This window comes from Rhinopithecus bieti, unplaced genomic scaffold, assembly GCF_001698545.2.
Source record: "Rhinopithecus bieti isolate Rb0 unplaced genomic scaffold, ASM169854v2 scaffold_4180, whole genome shotgun sequence".
NCBI lineage: Eukaryota > Metazoa > Chordata > Mammalia > Primates > Cercopithecidae > Rhinopithecus > Rhinopithecus bieti.
This window is the reverse complement of record NW_016804388.1, coordinates 305,970-323,829: the sequence shown is the minus strand read 5'-3', so window position 1 is coordinate 323,829 and position 17,860 is coordinate 305,970. Positions and strand designations below refer to the sequence as shown.

The following is a 17,860-nucleotide window of genomic DNA, read 5'->3' as shown; positions in this document are numbered from 1 at the left end:
GAAGACGTTACCTCCTTCCTCAAGGTTTCTGGGTGCAAACATAGCCCTGGGAAATGGGTCTACAAAGAGCAGTCAAGGTCTTACATTCTTGGCACACCTAGCAGGAACTTGAGGGCATGCTCAGATCCCATGGCAGACTACCTCTCCCAACATAGATCTGTGAGGAGCGTCAGGTCCGTGACCAGTGTCTACCATCACAAGGCCATAAAGAATAAATGGTGCAGGCATTTAAGAGGATAATTCAGATAAAGCCCAACCCCCATCCCTTATAAGTATTAGCATGTACACAGCTATTGCTGGATATTTCCTCATCACTTTTGTTTTATGCTGTGGAATTCTCCTTATCATCATACCTTCTGTCATTATATCTTGACTGATAATGGGTTCCCATGGGACCTCTTTCTTTTTTCTAAGAGAGAAGACATAGGAAAGAAACTACTGAATGAACTAGCAGAAATAGGTGTAGGACAGTTTGTCCTCATTTTGTCCAGCAAGCAAAAGTATCAATGTCCTGAATTTTTTTTTTTTTTTTTTTCCTGAGACAAGAGTCTCACTCTGTCGCCCAGGCTGGAGTGTGGTGGTGTGATCTCAGCTCACTGCAACCTCTGCCTCCCAGGTTCAAGCAATTCTCCTGCCTTAGCCTTCTGAGTAGCTGGGATTACAGGTACCTGCCACCACACCTACCTAATTTTTGTATTTTTAGTAGAGACGGGGTTTCATCATGTTGGCCAGACTGGTCTCGAACTCCTGACCTCAGGTGATTTGCCCTTAGCCTCCCAAAGTGCTGGGATTACAGGCGGGAGCCACCACGACTGGCTGGATGTCCTGAACTCTTAATGTTCTTAACATGTAGGCATATGTAAATTGTCATTGCTGTCACCATTCTCTGTTAATCGTATTATTAATATCCATAATTTACTTGAACTGAAGAGATTTTCGAAATAATTTATCGCTTGTAGCTTTGCCTAAGTATCTAAAACATTTTTTCCTCTTGTGTTTGTTCTATACATCATTCATTATATACATAACTTCCTTAACTTTATTAGCATTAATAACATCAAAATGCTAATAACATCAGAATGTCCAGCAGCAAAACTCAATACCAGCCATGAAAGACCTGCCTGCTTTCCATATTGCCATTTTGAATTACCTTGTAAAGGGATTTTATAGAATGTGGATGTCAGTGTCTGTAACGGACTCTGATAAAACTTTCAAAAAGCAGAGATAGCCTGGCCAACACGGTGAAACCCCATCTCTACTAAAAAAAAATACAAAAATTAGACAGGAGTGGTGGCATGTGCCTGTAGTCCGGCTAGTCGGGAGGCTGAGGCAGGAGAATCGCTTGAACCTGGGAGGCAGAAGTTGCAGTGAGCCAAGATCACACCACTGCACACCAGCCTGGGTGACAGAGTGAGACTCCATCTCAAAAAAAACAACAACAACAACAAAAAACAGAGATAAAGGCATTATTTAAGCCAAAAAAGAATTCTGAAGAAACACACAAACACAATACCAGGTGGTTTGCAGTTACTTAGAAACACAGCAAGCATTGAAACAGCTGGAGGGGAAAAGTCTTTCTGGCACGTGTTTCAAATGAATACCTTTCATGAGACATGAAGCAGGACTGCCTCATGATGCCTATGCAAACGAAGGTCAGAGTTGGTGTTTCTGTGAGTAGTTTCATTTGGTAGCATATGCAAAATTAATATTTTAGAAGGGCATTCATTTAAATAACAGTGGACTGTGTGGTCAATAAAGTTGAAATTTCTAGACTGAGGACAAAGTAAAGGTATTGTTTATATTTTAGCAATGGTACATTAAGAGATGTCACTATTGGCCGGGAGCGGTGGCTCATACCTATAATCCCAGCACTTTGGGAGCCCAAGGCGGGTGGATCGCCTGAGGTCAGGAGTTTGAGACCACCCTGGCCAACATGGTGAAACCTCATCTCTTCTAAAAATACAAAAATTAGCTGGGCGTGGTGGCGTATGCCTGTAATCTCAGCTACTCGGGAAGCTGAGGCAGGAGAATCACTTGAACCCAAGAGGTGGAAGTTGCACTGAGCCGAGATCATGCCACCGCACTCCAGCCTGGGCGACAGAGCGAGACTCCATCTCAAAAAAAAAAAAAAAAAAGATGTCGCTATTTTAGTTATAACTTTGAATTGCCCTCCTGAGATACATAAAATATATACTTAAAGAGTTCTAATTATGACGTCATTCACCAGCAGGATTGTTTTAGGACTACAGTGAGTCCAACTTCCTGCTCAAAAATGTGCTAAAGCTTCTGGCTGAGACGTTTTAGAAGCTCTTCCTCACGGGAGAGAAAAGGCACCCAGCCAGCTACCACGCACACGGATAAATCTGTCAGTTATCTAGAATCCAGCACAGAATTCATGTCACTTAGAGGAAAACTATGCTGAGGTGTATCTTTAAGGTGAGAATGGTAATTTCATCAAAGAAATGCCCTCTTCTGGAGGGAGCCTGCAGAGGCCTCCAGGCCCCTGAAGTCTGATGGATCTGGAGAGGGGAAGGAGGACACACAGGGGCCCGCAGATACATCAAGGACATCCACAAGGTGAAGGCACATTTGAACTCTGTAGGGATGACTCCTGGTCCACACCTCCGGTTCTGATCTCCATCCTCAGCCCCAGACCCAAATTTCCAACCACTCGCTAACATCTCAGTGGGTCAGGACCACTGCTAACTCAGCCTCCACATGTCCCAGACCACTTCAAGTGTGTGTTTTTTTTGTTTTTTGTTTTTTTTCTTCTTCCAGACAGAGTCTCACTTTGTCAGCCAGGCTGGAGTACAATGGCATGATCTCGGTTCACTGCAACCTCCACCTCCCAGGTTCAACCAATTCTCCTGCCTCAGCCTCCTGAGTAGCTGGGATGACAGGCATGCACCATCACTCCCGGCTAAATTTTTTTATTTTTAGTGGAGACGGGGGTTTCACCATATTGGTCAGGCTGGTCTCGAACTCTTGACCTCAAGTGATCCTCCTGCCTCAGCCTCCTAAAGTGCTGGGATTACAGGCGTGAGCCACTGTGCCCAGCCTGTTGAGGTGTTCTTTAAGACTGCTTCTCTCCCACAGTCCCTCGCCCATGCACAGGCATCTCATGTTTCCACTCACCAGAATCATCTTTCTACTATATCTGCACCCTCATCCTGGACTCCCCTACCCTGGTAAACAGCCATGCCCTTTTGTTCTCAACTTCAGAGTCTCCCTCAGACCGGCATCTGTGTGCCTCCTCCTGGTCTCTGCTTGACTCCTCTCCAATACCTCCTCACAGGTCACTGCCCTATGTCCAGTCTCTCACCTCAGCTGATGTTTACTCCATCTCTAGTTCTGTGCTAGGCCCTTCCTGCAAAGGTATCTTTCTCAATCAATTGTGAAAACAGGTTGCATGGGCCAGGCACAGTGGCTTGCACCTGTAATCCCAGCACTTTGGGAGGCCGAGGCGGGTGGATCCCTTGAGGTCAGGAGTTTGAGACCAGCCTGGCCAACGTGGTGAAACCCCGTCTCTACTAAAATACAAATACAAAAACAATTAGCCAGGCATGGTGGTGGGCACTACCAGTGAGCCAAGATCACGCCACTGCACTCCAGCCTGGGTGACAGAGCGAGACTCCATCTCAAAAAAAACCACCACCACCACCACCAACAACAACAACAAAAACCAGGTTGTATGACCCCTTTCCCAGCATCACACATCTTCGGTGGCATTCCATCACCTGCAAAATACAATCCAGGCTCCTCAGCCTCCTCCAGCCCCACCTGTGCCTCCTGTTTGCCACAACTAAGCCCCCATCCTGCTCTACCTCTAGCAGCTGCAGGAGCAGGGAGGGCAGTGGAGATGCCTATAGTAACATGCACATGCCCTAAGGCAGTCCGCCTAGTCCTGCTACAAACACTTAGAAAATGCAAACAAAAAAGCCACTGAGAGCCTCTAGCCCAGATGGAGTAGCAGGACACTGGATTTAACCTCATGCCTGAAACAGCCCCCAAAATGGACATGGTGTAGGAAGACACTATCAGGTATTCAAGGACCCTGATCCCTGAGGGGTGGGCAATAAACGAGGTGAGCCCTGTGATTGCCCCGGCTTACTGCCTTGAGAGAGTTTCCAGGTTCAGTGCTGGAAAGGGAACTCAGCAGGGTCCCTGCAGACTCCCTGAGGTAGGCTTAAAGAGCTAAGAGTCTGAGGGGGATCAAGGCCTGGAGACAAGAGTTCTCAGGACAGAGCACCAGCGAGGGCGGAGCTGCACCAGGAGAGAACCAAGGGGGTCTTCAGAGGGTCTGCCTGGAGTTGTCAGTTGGATGCTGGTTAGCACCTGCATATGGAGAAACGACCTGAGTCTGGGAGAAGAACTGCCTGAAAGGTTTAGTGGTAACAGTGCCTGGTGCTCACACAGGAACAGCGCCTGTTCCTGCATCATTCAGGGACTCGGATAGGCCTTACCTCCAAAGTGGTGAATAGTTAGCCCTAGACTGAGCCTTGCCTTGGTTCTGCCTAACGCTTCTTTTTTGTTTTGTTTTGTTTTGTTTTGTTTTGTTTTTCTTTTTTTGAGATTGAGTCTCGCTCTGTTGCCCAGGCTGGAGTGCAGTGTCGCGATCTCGGCTCACTGCAAACTCCGCCTCCCGGGCTCACGCCATTCTCCTGCCTCAGCCTCCTGAGTAGCTGGGACTACATGTGCCCACCACCTCGCCCGGCTAATTTTTTGTATTTTTAGTAGAGACAGGGTTTCACTGTGTTAGCCAGGATGGTCTCAATCTCCTGACCTTGTGATCCACCCGCCTCGGCCTCCGAAAGTGCTGGGATGACAGGCGTGAGCCACCACACCTGGCCGGTTCTGCCTAACGCTTCTTAAGTTCAGGACTCATTTTTCTGTCTTCACATGTGTACGGGGTTCTATAAACTTGGGAAAGTGTTTAAATACTGTATGTTAACCACCTTCCATAATATCCTAATCACACTTCTTTACTGTTTCACAGTGTGGGCTTGAGAACTGATGAGCAGATTCTGAGGAAGGGGATGGGACAGTGATGCCTCTAGAACAGGGAACTGTCCAGCAGATGTTACAGATTGGAATACCTGGGCTCATGTACACATGAACGAGCCCTAAGGATGCTGCTGGACTCTGCGTGCACACATCCTAGCGCATGCACAGGGCATGTCAGTGAGGGCGGCATTCCCCGTCTCCTCTTGAGGACTTGCCAACCCCTTGATTAGATAATTAATACTAATCTGATTAATGCCATCCCTTTGTGGTGAAAGATTCATCTATAGCTTTTTGCTTTTGATAGGTTTTTGAGTGTGTACAGTATTTTGTACACTTGTATATGAAAAGATTTCATTGAAGGACATACTATCATTCTAAATCTTTTTTTTTTTTCTGTTTCTGGCATGGATTTGAGAGTGGACTTCTCGGTGAAGGATATATTGCACTTGGACTGTTAAAACTCCATGAAGTTTACCCTCTAAGATAGAGCACAAGATGGAGATGTCTGCTTTCATTATCTTAGTCATCTTATATTTTTATTTATAATACTCAACGTTCTAGCTAGCACTACAAGGCAAATAATAATAATAATAATAATAATAATAATAATAATAAAAGGTAACAAAATGGAAGGAAATCAATAAAACACTTCACAACAAAGGTTGTGAACCTTTGTGTATAGGTTTTGTGTGAACATAAGTTTTGTTTCTCCGAGATAAATGTCCAAGAGTACAACTGCTGATTTGTATAGTAATTGCATGTTTAGTTTTATTTTAAAACTGCAAAATGCCTTCCAGAGTAGCTGAACAATTTTTAATTCCCACCAGCAGTGTATGAGTGATCGGGTTTCTCTGCATGATTGCCAACATTTAATGTCACTGTTTGTATTTTAGCTATTCTCACAGGTGCGTAATGATACCCCTTTATAAAAGGTCTTAATTTGCATTTCCCTGATGCTAATGATGTTGAACATCTTTTCACGGGCTTATTTGCCATCTGGAGATCCTCTTTGGTAAAGTGTCTGTTCATGTCTTTTGCCCATTTTCTAATTGCAATATTTGCTTTTTTTTTTTTTGTACTGTTGAGTTATGAGAGTTCTTTATGTATTCTAGGTACTAGTTCTTTGTCAGATAGGTGGTTTGCAGATATTTTCCCCCAGACTGTAGCTTGTCTTTTCATATTTCATATAGAGTCTTAGTCAGTTCAAGCTGCTATTACAAAAATACCATAGCCTGGGTGGCTCTAACAACAGTCACTTCTCACAGTCCTGAAGTCTAGAAGTCTGAGATGAGTCTAAAGGGAATTATGCTGAGTGGAAAAAGCCAATTCTGAAAGGTTACATGCTGTGCAGTCCACTTATGCAACATTCTTGAAATGACAAAATTATAAAAAATGGAAAACAGACTAGTGATTGACAGGGGATCAGAACTGGGGGTTAAATGGGGAGCAGGGAAAGAGAGGTGAGTGTGTCTATAAAAGGTCAACGATGGGGGGGACCCATGTGGTGATGGGACTGTTCTGCATCCTGACTCCACCAATGTCACTATCTGGCTGTGATATTGAACTATAGATTTGCCAGATGTTACCATTGAGGGAAAACGAGTAAAGGGTACCCAGGCTCTCACTGTAGGATTTCTTACAATTGCATGTGAATATACAACTATCTCAAGATAAAAAGTTTCACTTGAGTTATAGGCTGTGATTGATAAAAATTGCCCACCTCCTTAAATGTTGGCCACCTTATGATTTTCTTAGACATGTTACTGACTACCTAATAATTATCAAAATTGTGAAACACGTTGTTGAGTATTATGAATATTTTGATCATCATTGTAACGGAATAGACAAATGTGTTTCTATGAAAGGCCAATTTTGATTATAAGAAAACACAGACACACACAAAACAAAACCTCTGTCAAATGGATGGCAATCGACCTGGCTCATTCTGGGCCCTGGCAGGAGGTCTAAGGATTCTACCATCTGGGATTTCGGGATGAGGCTGACATTCTCCTGCCCCTTTCCTTGCAGAATCTCCTCTTCAGCGTGTGCGCCCTCAACGTCCTGTCCACCATCGTGTGTGCATTGGCCACAGCCATGTGCTGTATGCAGATGGTCTCCTCTGACGTCCTGCAGATGGTGAGTGGCTGATCCCCTCCTCCTCTACCCAGTTTGAAACCAGTGTAGAAGTGGACACTTCTGGCTTCAGCAGTGGCCCCTGACGGTCCATGGCACCTGGCGTTTTCCTTGTGTTGCCCTCTGGCAGACCAAGCATCTGCACATGTGGCGCCACTGATGTATTTATTTTAGGTGTTGTTGGAGCTCCATATTGACAGGGTTCTGCCACTGTCGTGTTCTCTAGGATGGCCCCTGGCATGTGCCCTTGAGTCCGTGTCGTGAAATTCCTGCAGCCCTGGACATCCCCTGGACCCAGCACCTCCAAAGCAAGGTGCCTTCCTCGGGCTTCAGAATTCTCTTTTAATCCAGGAAGTTTAGGGGTGTTAGAAGATCAGTTCTTTTCCAGTTGGAAAATTGCTAACCTGTGCATTTTTGATTTGCTGATGAACCCTGAGCTCATACTCCAGCGGCCAGTCACTGGCCATCATTTGGCCCTTTGCCCAGGGTCGTACACAGGAAGCCCTGCCGCTCCCAGGGGCAGCAAGGCCAGGAGCATGGTTCACTAACACATGTTATAATATGTGGGTTATTAATACACATTTATAAATACACATCTCATAAATAGTGAAGGCTCTTCCTATTTTCAATGTGAATGGAACACAGCCTACTGATCAGAATGCTACTGAGTACAACAAAGAGAAATTGATGAAAAAATATCGTAAGGGTAGGAATATCTATGTATGTGTGTGTGTGTGTCTGTCTGTCTCTCTCTGTCTCTCAATTTGCCCATTTGAGACCTACCCTGCTTCCCACACAATGTTTTATGCATCTTATGCAAGAAAAGGCAGCTGGTTCTTATAGTGGGATTTTTTATGTTCTCTTCTTTGTCATTCACCCTGTGGCAGTCAACATCAGTTAATCAAGATACAAGGCCAGAGAGCATCATTACCAAGACGTTAAAAATTCATTGGTCCTAATTGCATGCCACGGGAGTCTCTCCCTCCCGGTGTATATCCACACAGCTGTCACAGCCAGGCTGCCCTTTCTGGGAGGCTGCAGTTTTCTGAAAGGTACCTAATTAAGCAGTTATTCGGTAACCATGAACTTCTGCCCTTGTTCATCGGGGCCTCGTGTTGGCAATTTTCTCCAGCGTGTTCTATAAAGGAAAGGTTAAGTACCAGGGGTTTCTCCTCACCTCAGCAGATTTTACTGTTGATCTGTAAATATCACATCAGTTTGACCAACTTACAGAACTAAAGGCATGTAAATGCTGAAAGTTTGCATCTCCTGGTTTTATGCGTTAAAATAAAAATTGCCAACTAAATAAGGATAAAGTAAATTGTTTATATACGATTATAGCAGCAGTGTGCAGAGACGCGCTGTAGTTGCGATGGGTGGGGCGTGAGCAGCTGTGGAGCCGTGCATCTGAAGCCAGGAGCGCCAGGGTCTGAGTCCCACCTCTTCTGCATTCGAGGCAGGTGACTCTGGGTGTGTCACTGAACTACCTGTGCCTCAGTTTCCTCACCTGTGAAGTGGAATGAACGGGAGGCTTGGGGATCTCTAATACATGTGAACTGTTTGATTTGAAACGTGCAGGGAGTATCAGTCTGTCACTGGGATGTCGCAGCAATGTCTGCAGACGCGGTGGCTGAGGCTCTTTACCAGCAGAAAGTCCTGTGCAAGGAAAAGGCAGGCAGTGGCGACAGCGGCTGCCGTCAGAAGTCCTATTGTTTCCTCACTGAGTACTTTGTGGGTGAGTTTGCCTCACACCCCTGGCTTGGAAGCAGAAATATCAGGCTTCCTGCCAGTACATCCTTTCCGCTCTGTGACGGGTGCCGTGGGAGCCCAGGGCTCTGCTCTCCTGGTGAGACCCCGGCTCTGCTGCTGGGCTTCAGAGTCATGGGGGAGGCAAAAGAGAGCTGGTGGTGGGTGGCCATGGTGCCTGTGGGACTGGCATGATCTTGGGCACATCACTGCCTGTGGGACCCCGTTTCCTCGGCTCTAAAGAAGATGAAGTGTGTGCCCTACTGTCCTCATAGAGCTGCTTACGGGATGAGTCCATTCATCTGTGGGAATGGGATTTGAAGGAACATGGTGACCACATGGAGGTTGGCTCTTGCCATGTGGGCCGGAGGCTTGAGCCAGGCGGGCTGGGCAAACCATTCCCTACTAGTAGCATCCACAGTTCACCCCTGCACCATTTCTGCTCCAAGAAGCTGGGCCATAAGCTTTCCAAGGGACAGTTGTAGCTATTCCTAACTAGTTTATGCCAGTGATATTTGTTGTAATTACATATTCTAGTACTATGTAAAGCCATGAAATATGAGTGCAGAAAGATAATTGTTTCTGGTACAACACAGTTGAGTTCTTTGGAAAGGTTCGGTGAAAGAGTGCTGCTGAATATATTACTGTTCATTTAGATGCAAGTGAGACAACTATGGTGGTTGCAATAAATTCTGATAAAAATCTAGAGGAGCCAGGCATGGTGGCTCATGCCTGTAATCCCAGCACTCTTGGAGGCCGGCAGATCACCTGAGGTCAAGAGTTCGAGACCAGCCTGGTCAACATGGCGAAACCCCATCTCTACTAAAAATACAAAAATTAGCTGGGCATGGTGGTGCCAGTAATCCTAGCTACCTAGGAGGCTGAGGCAGGAGAATGGCTTGAACCTGGGAGGCAGAGGTTGCAGTGAGCCAAGATTGCGCCACTCCACTCCAGCCTGGGTGACAGAGCAAGATTCTGTCTCAAAAATAAAATAAAATAAAATAAAATAAAATAAAATAAAATAAAATAAAATAAAATCTAGAGAGAATCCACATACACATTGCTTGACAAGTGCCTTTCAGCTCTAGCCCCACTTTAAAAACACAGAAAAGCGTTGTTAGATCCATGTCTTATGGATGCAACTTATGCAGGAAAGACCACAGGGCACTCCACACAGCAGACTGACTCTGAGAAGAGGCTTTACTCAGGCAAAAAAAGGTCAGTCCATGTATGTACAGTCAGCCCCTGTTGAGCCAACCGTGGATCAACACTATTCAAGAAAAAAACACTATAAAAATAAAACAACAACAAAAATATAAAAAAAAAAAAATACAGTGCAACAACTATTTCCATAGTATTTATGTTGTATTAGGTGTTAGAAGTATTCTAGAGATGATTCTAGGGAGGATGTGTGTAAGTTATTTCCAAATACGACACTATTTTATGTAAAATACTTCACCCTCCACCGATTTTAGTATCCGGTGGCAGAGGGACACTGTATAAATAGTTTTTTCTTTTACCAGGGATCTGTGAGATGGGGGATCGGGTAACAGCTATCTTGACATACAATTCACCTATCATACAATTCCCCATTAACACACATAAGGATTGTGTTAATCTGTGGATCAGTTTCAGGAGTATTGTCATCTTAACAATAGTAAGTCCTCCAACCTATGGACATGAGGTGCCCTTCCATTCATTTAGATGTTCTTTAATTTCTTTCAGTTATATTCGTGGTTTTCAGTGTACAAGTTTTGCTTTTTTGTTAAATTTATTCCTGAGTATCTTATTCTTCTTGATGCTGTCATAAATGGAATGACTATGTTAATTAAATTTTCAGATTATTCATTGCTAATATATAGAAATACAAATGATTTTTTATATTGATCTCATATCCTGAAACCATGCTGAACTCATTATGAGCTTTATCGTTGTTGGGTTTTTCTCTGGATTCTTTCTGTATGCAAAATCATGTCACCTGCAAATAGAAATCAGTTTACCTCACTCTGGATGTCTTTTATTTTGTCTTCTTGCCTAATTGCCCTGGCTGGAACCTCCATTACAATGTTGAATCGAAGCGGTGAGAGTGGACTTTCTTGGCTTGTATCTAGGGGAAGCATCCAGTCTTTCACCATTAAGCAGTATGTTAGCTGTGGGTTTTTCATAGATGCTGTTGATCAGATTCAGGAAGTTCCCTTCTATTCCTAGTTTGTGGGGTCTTTTTTATAACAAAGAAAGTTGAATGTTGTCAAATGCTTTTTCTGCATCCGTTGAGACGCCCGTGAGGTTTTTGTCCTCTGTTCTATTAATATGTTGAATTACACAGATTGATTTTTCTGATGTTAAGCCAACCTTGTATTCGCGAGATAAATCCCACTCGGTCATGATATGTAATCCTTTTTATAGTAATAGAAGAATTTGGAAGTGTTTCTTCCTCTTCTGTTTTTTGGAAGATTGTTTTGAAGAATTGGTATTAATTGTTCATTAATTTTTTTTTGAGATGGAGTCTCTCTCTGTCACCCAAACTGGAGTGCAGTGGATTGGTCTCGGCTCACCGCACCCTCCACCTCCCACGTTCAAGTGATTCTCCTGCCTCATTCTCCTTAGTAGCTGGGATTACAAGCACGTGCCACCACACCCAGCTAATTTGTGTGTGTGTGTGTGTGTGTGTGTGTGTATTTTTAGTAGAGATGGGGTTTCACCATGTTGGGCAGGCTGGTGTTGGACTCCTGACCTTAGGTGATGCACCCGCCTCAGACTCCCAAAGTGCAGGGATAACAGGTGGGAGCCACCATGTCCGGCTAAATGTTTTGTTTGTTTGTTTGTTTTTCCTGAGACAAGATCTCACTCTGTCCCCCCGGCTGGAGGTGCGATCATGGTTCACTGCAGCCTCTACCTCCTGGGCTCGAGCAATCCTCCCACTTCAGCCTCTCAAGTAGCTCGGACTGCAGACACACGTCACCATGCCCGGCTAATTTTTTAATTTTTTTGTAGAGACAGGGTCCCTCTATGATGCCCAGGCTGGTCTTGAACTCGTAGGCTCAAGTGACCCTCTCTCCTTCGGCACCCCACGTGCTTGAATGATAGGCATGAGCCACCATGCACGGCCCTTCTTGAACTATTTGATAGAGCTCGCCAGTGAAGCTTTGATCTCTTGTCATATTTTCTCTTCTGAAGTCTGTTTTGGTATTTGTGTCTTTCTATGAATTTGTCCATGTATACAGGATTTAAGTTAAAGTAAAATGGGTTCAGTATGTATGTATTATGTTTGCGTGTGTCTGTGTGTGTGAAACTCCCCACTTTAATTTTCTTGTTCAATAACCAGGCAACCGCTAGTCCCCGAGAAGAAGGCGCCTCTTGGCATCTGTGTATATTGGTGTTTTGTGCTTTCCTCAGCGTGACTTTCTTCTTACCCTTTCATTACTTTGGAGTGTGTCACTTCCCTCCTCCTCCCACACCGTGGCCAGCGTCTGGGTTTTCCTGCATGTAGTCATGTAGTTCCAGGTGAAATGTGTTCGAGTGTAAGCTCTTCGGGATGTCCTTCCTATGTCACTCATCCTGAGCCCTTAAATCACAGCGTCCCATCACATCTTCACGACCCCTTTAGATTTAACTTGATAGAAGCTCTACTCCTCACTGCTGTTTCCGTGTTCTTTGTCTTCCCTATGTTGGCCTCTGTTCTGAGCGGGTTTTCATTTCTTGCATTCAGTTGTGGCTTTTATTGTACTAACTCTTCATTTCCGGTGTTTATTTGCATCTGCGACCTTCAAAGTGAGAAGCACTACTTTATGAAGGAAGCATCATTAGGGAGGAAGCTCACTGCGGGCACGTGTGTGTAAGCCCTTCGCCCACCCTTTCCCGATCAGCTGACACTCATTTCTTTTCTCAGAAAGAACCTGTGGGAAGCCCCTCCAGCCACAGCTCCAGCCCCCACGGCCCTTCTCTGGTGCCCTGTTGTGCTGTGCCCTACAGAGGGGTGCTGGGCTGAGGGGATGACAGTCATGCCCTGGCCTCCCACAGGAAGGAGCACCTCTTCCCAATTTGCCCCCGAGGCAGCCCTGCAGCCTGGCAACTCTGCTCCACTGTGCGGGTCCCAGCCCCACTTCCCCAGCCCATCTGCCTGCTCCTCCATGTTAGCGGGAAGGACACAGGCTGTGATTTCTACTGTGACTGATGTTCTGACAACTTATACAATTGATCAAAATTCCAGCCATAACCGCTTTTCAGGAAGCGTCCCAGTTTTGTGTTTACTGATCTATTCACTTCTTTGCTCGCTCATTCATTCATTCAGTTAGTCAGCAGTTATCTCATGGGCTTTGCTGCATGTCCAGTGCTGGTGGGAATCTAGGAATAGCAAGAACAAGTCCTCCAAAGAACCTGAAACTGCCATCTTATTTCTGTGGATCAGCAATTTGGGATCATTAACTGCCGACGGAACTAACATAATGCATGCTTGTATCCATGAGAAGGAAAGCGTCCTGCCTATTGTCAGAACTGATGAAGCCGAGCTACTCTAATATGTGTGGAAATCATGGGAAAAGACATTCTGATGATACAATGCGGTTGATTGACATCATTTAGCAGAAAAGATTTTTGATCACTTAAGTTCTGTAATCTTTTTGTTTGTTTGTTTTTAAATGTTATCTCGTTCTTCCACTTTTCTGTTACATTGTTTTCTTCTTCACTTACTTCCTTGCCAGCTGCTGCAGCCTCAGGAATATCATCTACTATGACATGTATCTCCATTAGGCATGCGCTTGTTAACTTCATCTTTCATGATTGTCATTTAGGTCGCTGTCCGCCCGACAGAGTTGACCTCCTGTAGACAGCAGATGGGGCACTGTGCCTTCCATAGCGTGCTAACTGTGGGTTTACCCATGGAGCTGGTAAGCGGTGCTGGCTGGTCAGGGACACGACACCCCATGGGAGCCACAGCATCACCAGGTTCACCAGTATCTTCTCTCCGCCTCACCCCAGCCCTGGCTACACCTGCTGGAGAGGGCGCTCCGGGAACCCACAGTGACCTTGAGGTCCTTGAGGCCTGGGCTCCACAGGATTGTCTCTGGACAGTAGGTGCTACTTATCTGTCAAACCAGGAACAATGGGCAGCTGCTTATCTGAACAGCTCATGCAGACAATCATCAAAATGATGTGGACACACGGTCGTTTTTCTTTAATGTTAAATATGCTAATGAGCATCTGTCCACCAGTCATCTCATCTGGGGCCGTGGTCATCCCTTTGGTTATGGGTCTGTTGGCCTGTCTGGGCATATTTCTTGGAGAAAGTTCATGGAAATTGCACCATCGATGATTTTTAGATTCAGTTCCTCTAAGGTGGAGCCAGCCAGGGGAAGCGACAGGAGTACAGACCTTCCCCAGATTTTTATGATTCTCCTCTGCTCGTTGACCTGCCTTGCCTGGACTTGACTTGGCAGTGGTTTCTGCTTGGCTGCCCTCCTTTATCGAGTCTTTCCAAAGCATTCAACTTAGTTTTCACAGAACGAGCAGCTCTTCCTGTCTGCATCCCTCTTTCCTTATGCAATCACAGTAATAATGAACACAGGCCTCACCCTGTGCAGTAAGGCACCCTGGAGCCCTGGGTGGGCATGGAACCTACCTGGGGGTGGTGGCAGGACCAGGGAGCCGCAGGGCGGGCTCTCCCCAGGGTCTGGAGCGCAGAGCGGGAGCTCCAGGTCATCTGCAGAGTTGTCCAGGAGGAAGTTGATTCAGCAAACTTTGGTAGTAACAAGCCTGGTGTTTCTACCAAGTCTAAGGAAGGCAGAGGGAGAGGTCCCTTCCCTGTAATTCTGAGTCTTTCTAGAAAAACTCAGAGGTGTGTGTGCTCCCTTCAGGAGCCAGGATGTGGCGAGGACATTGGTAGAGGGAGCAGGGAGAGTGAGTGCTGGGGAGGAAACCACTGAATATAAAGGGAGGTGAGCAGACTGGGCTGGAACCTGGAGGAGCGGGCAGCTCAGAGCTCCACAGTGTTCCTGGAAATCCCCAGCCCTTGTCCACAGACCCCTGATGCCTGCCCTGCCCCTCCCTGTTCCCGATGGCAGGAGATGGAGGCATGGGCTGGACGAGCTCATACTGATGATCCAAGCCTGCCTTTAAGCCACACAGCGCTGCTGTCTGGGTCTGTGACTGAGCAGTGGTGCTTCTCAGGGAAGGGGACTGAGACTCACAGGGTCAGAAATGTGCTCACATCCTGTGGGCCCTCAGTGCCCAGGCAGGGCCCAGAGACAACTGACTTGAGGTCTGCTCCCCATCCCAGGCAGGTTGACCTCTTCACGCTCTCCCTCAGATCCCAGACTCTGGGCTGTGTGGATAGACTGAAATGTTCCGGGCTCTGTGTTAAGTGGGCTTTGGGAAGCTGCCCAAGGCCAGGTAGCCTTAGTTCTCATCCTCCATCACTTCCACATGCACCCGGAAGGACAGGACACACCTGGGTTCGGATCCCCTCTCCCCGGAGCAGACTGAGCAGAGGCTCTTCTCCAGCAAGGTGTCAAATCCTCACTCCTATTGTGCGGGGACAGCCCTAGGCACTAGTTATGCTCATGTCAGGTGCGTGAGCCCCAGCTGGGCACCAGACACAGGTGTACTTTTGTCACCACATGGATCAGAGAAGGCAGTCACAGATCAGAGCAAGCAGAACCACCTGGGAAAGAAGGGACTGTTCAGAGCCCCTTTTCCGCCCTCCACCTCCGGGTGCAGAGTTGAGCTTTATACCTGGCAGTAAACATGCAGGTGAGGCTTTAGAGCCTGGAGCTTGGGCGGCGTGGGGGAGGAGTGGCTGCCCACTGGCTTTTCAGGGTCACAGGCATTTCTGTGGGTCCTGAAGGTGACTGGGAGGCGCCAGGTGAAAGGGAGGTAGGGAGCTGGGAAGAAGGAACAATACGTGTTTGATAGTTGGGATTAGAGCAACTTTGTTCAAGGAGCGGGGAGTTTGGGGGCACTGGTTGGTTAGGAAGCTGGAAACCAGATGGAGTTCCGTGAGCCAGGGTCTCATTAAAGTCTTTTCAACTGCAGTGACCTCATCAGATGGGTTTAAAAACAGCTCTGCTAGCAGGATGGAGACCAAATTACAGAGAGAAAATCAAGGTAGAGAGGCACACAGGTTAGAAGCTCCCGCGAGGAGGACGTGGACAGGGGCTGAGTGGAGGTGCCCCGCAAGGAGGCGTCTGCCCGTCTCCTCTGCAGAAGTTTACTGAGTACCCGCTGTGTGCGACTGCGAGATGGGAACACAGAGGGGGGTAAAATAGATGTGCCTCAGATGGCCAGGAAAAGAAATTGCCCTTAGGATTTCAACACAGTTACTGGGAGCCGGTTACTTGGGTGTGGAAGGCTGAAGGAACAGAAGAGGGTGCTGAGAGGTTAGAGAGAGAGAAATAACTGCAGAGAGCAGCTCTCAGCCCGCAAAGCCCGGGAACAGAAGGGAAGAAGTGGGAAGGCGCGGGAAACCCGCAGCTCCCTCGTCGCCCCGCCCGCCGGCCAGGTGCCCTCTGGCAGCGCCCGCCCGCAGCCCTGGCCCGGTAGCCTGGGAAGCGTAGTCTGCAGACCTCCAGCCCCAGCCTGCAGAGCAGAGGACAGAGCTGGCGACCCTGGGCCGGGAGACACACCCTGACCTAATTAAACACACACAGATGGTGGGGAAGAGAGGGGAGACGTCAAGCGCCACTTGCAGGATTCTGGCTGGGGAAGCTGAGGAGTCAAGGTCAAAGGATCCCTGGGAAATGAGTCCAGGAAGGTGGGGCCAACACGCCCCGGAAAGGCGACCCAGAGCTTAGCGCAGATGCAGTCCTTTGACCTTCACATAGCCTCCAGTGTGTGGCAGCCTCTGCTAACTTTGCACCTGCGGAGAGGGTCCCTTGCAGCTCTGCCCCTCTTCAAATGCTTGTTCTCCTTCCTGGTGGAATGGTGCCTTGAATTGGAAAGTGTTTTGGTGTCTGCATGTCATTAGTTTTGCTTGAGTATGTCATTGATTTTTTTTTCTAATTTCTGATAGAGACGAATTGAAACTATTTCCTGATTAGACCTGAGGGCATTTGCCCTCGCCCCTACCTCTCAGCTCTGTGCAGCAGGCATCAGGACTGACAGCCTCCAAGGCGGAGGACGACAGATGCACATGCGCCCTGCTCACAGCCAACCATTCGCCTCTGTTTCGGACAGCTAAACACATGCAGCCGTGGGTCGGTCTAGCCAGAGGCGAGGAGTGTGCTCTGTGTCAGGAGGCCCACGGGACCATTTTCCTGTGATGTGTTACACCTTTAGACACGGCCACCAGCCTTTCTCCGTCAACCTAGAGCATGCTTATTTTACAGAGCTTGACCCCATTCAGAATCGTCACCTCACCCCTACCAGTGCAAAAGTGCTTCACGTCCTGGCGGCTGTCAGCTCCAGCCCACCCTACCCCTGCTGCCAGAAGGCACCTCCTACCACGCAGCTCCAGTCCCCCTGCTCCCCAGCTCCAACACCCTTACCGGCTCCCCAGTGCCCCAGAATTAAGAATTGACTTCCAGAGCCTTATCTATCTGCTTTTCTTAAACACATCCTTCCCTGGCTCAACTGTTCTGGAGCCTGAGTGTCTCCCTGCGCACCCATTAGATGAAATCCCACCAATCTTTCAAGACCCGTTCAAATGCCTTCTTCATGAATGCTTTGGGGACTGCAGTCCCCACACAGTGCTTGGAGACCTCACTGTTTTCTAATGGAGCTGTCCTTGCTTGTGTGGCGTGATTTTGGGTCCCTGTCTTCCCCTCAACACATACACACACACATACACACACACACATACACATACACACAGAGACACACATATACCTATACACACAAATACACATCTACATGCACATATACATGCGCATACATATACACACATGTGCGCATACGTGCACACATGCACATACACACATGCATACATAGACATACACACATACACAGACATACATATATACACAGACATATGCACATATGCACA

General features: G+C 47.1%; 1 protein-coding gene across 1 annotated transcript in view; it reads left to right on the top strand.

The window, feature by feature from the left end:
• The window catches only part of ENTREP2 (endosomal transmembrane epsin interactor 2), a 317,089-nt gene that overhangs the window by 278,533 nt on the left and 20,696 nt on the right, over nucleotides 1-17,860 (top strand). The window contains exon 5 of the mRNA XM_017867687.1: nucleotides 7,033-7,140. Coding sequence (XP_017723176.1) covers nucleotides 7,033-7,140 — 108 coding nt within the window. The remainder of the gene's footprint in view (nucleotides 1-7,032; nucleotides 7,141-17,860) is intronic.